Source organism: Otolemur garnettii, unplaced genomic scaffold, assembly GCF_000181295.1.
Source record: "Otolemur garnettii isolate 467f Iridium unplaced genomic scaffold, OtoGar3 scaffold00211, whole genome shotgun sequence".
Lineage (NCBI taxonomy): Eukaryota > Metazoa > Chordata > Mammalia > Primates > Galagidae > Otolemur > Otolemur garnettii.
In genome coordinates, this window is record NW_003852606.1 from 380653 (window position 1) to 385638 (window position 4986).

Consider the following 4986-nt stretch of genomic DNA (forward strand, 5'->3'; position numbering starts at 1 on the left):
TCAGGCCCGGCGAGCGCCAGGCAGCAGTGCGCTGTCAAACTGGTAGGTGAGCTTGCGCTTGACCTTGCGGATCTCGCCGGTCTTGGCGTAGTTGCGCAGGGCGCGCGCCAGCTTCTGGTAGGTCATGCGCTTGCGGTTGCCCTTCTGCTGGCCCCAGCGGCGCGCCAGGAGCTCCTTGTGCTTGGAGGAGAACTGGAAGACGCCGGCGCCCGGCTCCACCCACCACACGCACTCACGCATGTCCCCGCGCGTCAGCAGCCCCAGCAGGAACTGGTACAGGCGCAGCTTCTTGCGGGCCCCTGCAGCGGGGTTGGGGATGCGTCAGGAGAGGACCCGCCCCCAAGCCTACCCAACTTTCTCCCCAGCGTCAGTCTCCCCATCCAGAGAAGTGGGACGAGGGAGGTGCCTATTAGGTACACCTGCCTCTGTGCCCACCCCGTTCCCCCCCGCCCCAAAGCTGGCCCCAGAACTCCATGTCCATTGTGCTTCAATTTGGGGGATTGGCATCTGTCTTGTCTTCTGCTCTGCTCCGCGGCCAGCACATAGCAGTACATGTTGTTGAGCCCGTGGGCAAAAGAATCTGAAATGGGCTGACAGTGCCTCTCAAGGGCTTACAAGAGAGCTGACAGATGGGAGTCGGTTTGAATAGTTCTGGACATTTCTCCGGTTCCTTGTCTCCTAGCCACTGAGCCCAGATGGGCTGAGGTCCTGGGAAAGGCCAAGGCACCAGACTCCTGGGCTCCTACAGCAGTGAGGACCCCATGGGGTCTCACGGAACTAGGGCATTGGATGCAAATACCTTATGTCATTGCCCAGAAGTGAGACCTTGGGGTGGTAATATGGCAAATTCATATTTTATGTTGCCTCGGTATCCATTTTAAGTATAAGTGGGACTTTCTTATACTAGAGGCAGGGCTGTGTTACCCTTGACAGTTCCCAGTCCCACCTATGCTCCCCGCCTCCACACCCCCACTTAAGACCATTGGAGTGGTCCTCAATGTGGTCGATCCAAATACCTGACTACTTCCCTATGGGACAGCTAGGTGCAGTCTACTTGGCAGCACTGCTGGTCCCCATGACACATGTGGACTGTGCAGACAAGATCAGTCTCGGTGACCCCTTCTCAGGCACAATGTGACCTCCTGGAACGCAAGCCTGGAAGCCAGCTCACTTTAAATCTGTCCACTAAAACTCCCCACAGAAAACCTGCTAGGAGAGAACCGTGGACCCCAATAAAGGCCAAAACCCACGAGTCTCTCTCTCTGTCTCCCTGCCTAAGCTCCCTGGCCTGAATGTGTATGTGGCCTCTGCATCTTCCGAGTAACAAAACCTTTATTTCCATGTTCTGTCTCTCCTAATCATTGCAGGGGCACCCTCCATCTTAAAGATCCTAAGGTAAGAGCCGGGCAAGGTGGCTCACGTCTGTAATCCTAGCCCTCTGGGAGGCCAAGGCAGGTGGATTGCCTGAGCTCACAAGTTCAAGACCAGCCTGAGCCAGAGCACAAGACCTTGGCTCTAAAAATAGCTGGATATAATGGCGGGCACCTGTTGCCCCAGCTACTTGGGAGGCTGAGCAAGAGAATCACTTGAGCCCAAGAGTTTGAGGTTGCTGTAAGCTGTGATGTCACTGCACTCTATAGAGGGCAACAAACTGAAACTCTGTCTCAAAAAAAAAAAAAAGATCATAAAGTAAGCTTGGGCACTGAAGTGGGTGGTTTGCTTGAGCTCATGAGTTCAAGACCAGCCTGAGCAAGAGCGAAACCCCATCTCTACTAAAAAATACTGAATACCTAGCCAGGCGTGGTGACGGGTGCCTATAGTCCCAGGTACTCAGGCAAGAGGACAACTTGAGCTCAAGAGTTTGAGGTTTCTGGGAACTATAATGCCAGGCCCACTACCCAGGGCCATAGAATAAGACTGTCTCAAAAAGAAAAAGACCCTAAATTAAAACAGGTGACTTAATTTCTCTGAGTCAGAGTCTCTTCAATCATAAAGGAGGCTAACATGTTTGTGTTTTACTTTTACAAACCTCTAGGGAGCAGTTTAGGCCAGGTGCTTTGCTAATTGTTCTACAGTCACTAGCTCCTTTAATTTTCATCTGGGAAGACCTACTCCCATGAGATGGGAGGAAGAGGATGCCGGGTTTATAGATGGGAAATCAAGGCCAGATACAGAAACTCAAGACCTCAACTTCTCAGGGATTGAGCATAATGGGTATTGGGCACATGGGCAGGACAGGGGTAGAATAGCTGGGGGTTGATTTTGTGGTTCTTTTTGTTGTCACTGCATGGGTAACGATGAAGATGTTGACATAGGGTGCTTGCTCTGTGCCAAGTGCTGCTATCCCATCTACACATGTCATCCTGTTTATCCTCCTAATGACCTGACAAGGGTAGACACTATCACTGCCATCTCTGTTATACAAACAGGAAACCAAGCACAGCGAGGGAGAGGCACTTGCCCAAGGTCACACACAGCAGCTGGTGTGGATCTGGCAACTGCCATCAGCACTGGAGTATACGGTAGGTGCCTGGGCAGCCACAATTCCTTTAGCCCCCTCCCCTATCTCCAGCTGGCTTTCCCACCCCATCCACTCCCACATACCTGCCTGAGATCCCCTCCCTCCAGCACCAGTCATGAGGGCCTCATCTGACTCGCTGTCCGAAACCTCCAGGGTGGGGCTGTCCAGCGGTAAATCCTCCTCCTCCGACAGCACAGGACTGGGGTACGGGGTGTACACTGGGGGACCCAAAGTCTGCAGAAGGTCAGGATCACCTATACATCCAGCGCTCCCTTCTCTCCCTCCACTTCCTCCATTCAAGCCCCTATTGTGGCCCTCCCTGCTCTGGTCTCCAACTTTGTTGACAGTGTGGACTGTGACCTTGGTTTGGATCGCTGTGTTATGGCCAGGGGACACCTGAACCACCTCTATGAAAGCATGCCCAGTACAGCCAACTTCCCAGTCTTTGCTGTCCCTTGGTTTGTCTCTGCCTCTCTTTGCCCACTTGCTCCACAGTGTAAGTGGAGCAAGAATTCCACTTACTCTGAAAGTTGCTAAAGGGGTTACTCTATGCCTGGGTTTTTTTGTTTTGTTTTGTTTTTTTGAGACAGAGTCTCACATTTTTGTTGCCCTCGGTAGAGTGCCACAGTATCACAGCTCACAGCAACTCCTAACTCTTGGGCTTAAGCGATCTCTTGCCTCAGCCTTCCGAGTAGCTGGGACTACAGGCACCTGCCACAATGCCCAGCTTTTTTGTTGTTGCAGTTGTCACTGCTGTTTTAGCTGGCTGGGGCTGGGTTCAAATCCGCCACCCTCAGTATATGATGGGGCCAGTGCCCTACTGAGTGAGCCACAAGTGCTGCCCAGTGCCTGGGGTTTTAATGCAGGACTTGGCACCTGGTAAAACTTAATCAAATGACAGGGCTTGATTGAACTAGCGCCCTGCCACTCACCTGGCTGGTGAAGTCCTCTGTGGGGTAGGCTGGGAGGCCAGGCCCTGGGTCAAGGCTCCCTGCAGGACTGTAGGTCGAGGGTCCATAGCAGAACTGAACAGCCTGGGGATGGCTGAAGGTGGCCACTGCTGGATCAAAGGCTTCATAGGGTGCGGCTGGTACAGGTGGGGACCCAGCCCAGTCCCACAGGGGATCTGGGGGAAGGGCACTGAGTCAGAAGCTGGGCAGTCTGGCAGAGGCCTCCTGCCACCCAAAGCCCCCAGCACAGAGAGACCATTGTGGGCTGTGCAAATATCTGACCCCAGGATTTGCATGTGGGAGCAGATGGGTGGGAAGGGGGAAAGGGAGGAGGTCTGGAGGCCTGGGCTAACCTTATCTTGCTGTGCTAGGTCACACCTTCGCCTGGGCCTCAGCTCCCCCATCTGTGAAATGCACCCAAGGCCTGAGCCAGGGTCACTCACCAGAAGCCCCCTCTGACTCCGGGTAGCCTGAGTGCTTGCAGCTGTCCAGGTCATAGAAGACACCATCTGGGTACTGATGGGTTGGTGAGGGAAAAGGGGGTCATCCCAGATTTGGGGGAGCCCCATCCCCTTCCCAGGCCCTTAGGAAGATTCCGACACAGACAAGGAGAGAAGAAGGGATGCTAGAGAGAAGAGAGCACAGGAACAGAAAGAGACAGTGAAACGGAGACTAGGCACCAGAGACAGGGGCAAAGAGTGAGAAGTACTGCGATACAGAGAGTAGAGACAAACAGAGCCCAAGAAGGACACACAGCTCCTGGTAAGACCGTGGACTACCAGGAGCCCTGGTCCCTCACTGGTGCACAGCCCACACATCCCAGTGCCCAGAGAAGGCATGGAAGATCTCCCGACCTTGCCTGCCAGGGGTGGAGGAGGCAAAGGGGCAGAAGAGGTGCCAAGTGTTTTTACGAAAGCAGGGTCTCAACTCTTCTTATATCCAGCTTCCATACTTCTTCGATTTATCCTGAGACTCATGTGTTGCTTTAGCAACTGGAGACTGTACACTACCCCCATGACCCAGAGATCTCACTCCCAAGAGAAATAAAAATGTCTGTTCACAAAATAGCCTTGTTAGGGAGGCACCTGTGGCTCAGTGAGTAGGGCACCGGCCTCACATACCTAGGGTGGAGGGTTCAAACCCAGCCCCCGCCAAACTGTAACAAAAGAAAAAAAGAAAGAAACAAAATAGCCTTGTTGGAGAATAATCTGAGCGACCAGGCACAGTGGTTCACACCTGTAATCTCAGTACTCTCTATCAGAAAGTACTGTTTATCTGGAGGCCAAAGGCAGGCAGATCGCCTGAACTCAGGAGTTTGAGACCAGCCTGAGCAAGTGTGAGACCCCATCTCTAAAAATAGCCAGGTGTTGTGGTAGGTACTTATAGTCCCAGCTACTGGGAAGGCTGAGGTAAGAGTATCACTTGAGCCTAAGAGTTTGAGGTTGCTATGAGCCATGACACCATGGCACTCTACCAGAGGCAACAAAGTGAGGTTTCAAAAAAAAAAAAAAAAAA

At 53.0% G+C, this 4986-nt stretch overlaps 1 protein-coding gene across 2 annotated transcripts in view; it reads right to left on the reverse strand.

Annotated features, from left to right (window-relative positions):
- SPIB (Spi-B transcription factor) overlaps positions 1 to 4986 on the reverse strand; it is a 7276-nt gene continuing 2290 nt past the window's right edge. Inside the window, exons 3-6 of one of the 2 annotated variants that reach the window (XM_003801457.3) lie at positions 3915 to 3987; positions 3454 to 3647; positions 2605 to 2755; positions 1 to 299 (exon numbers count right to left, since the gene is read on the reverse strand). In XM_003801457.3, coding sequence (XP_003801505.1) covers positions 1 to 299; positions 2605 to 2755; positions 3454 to 3647; positions 3915 to 3987 — 717 coding nt within the window. The remainder of the gene's footprint in view (positions 300 to 2604; positions 2756 to 3453; positions 3648 to 3914; positions 3988 to 4986) is intronic. The other variant, XM_012812580.2, reaches the window with a different exon arrangement.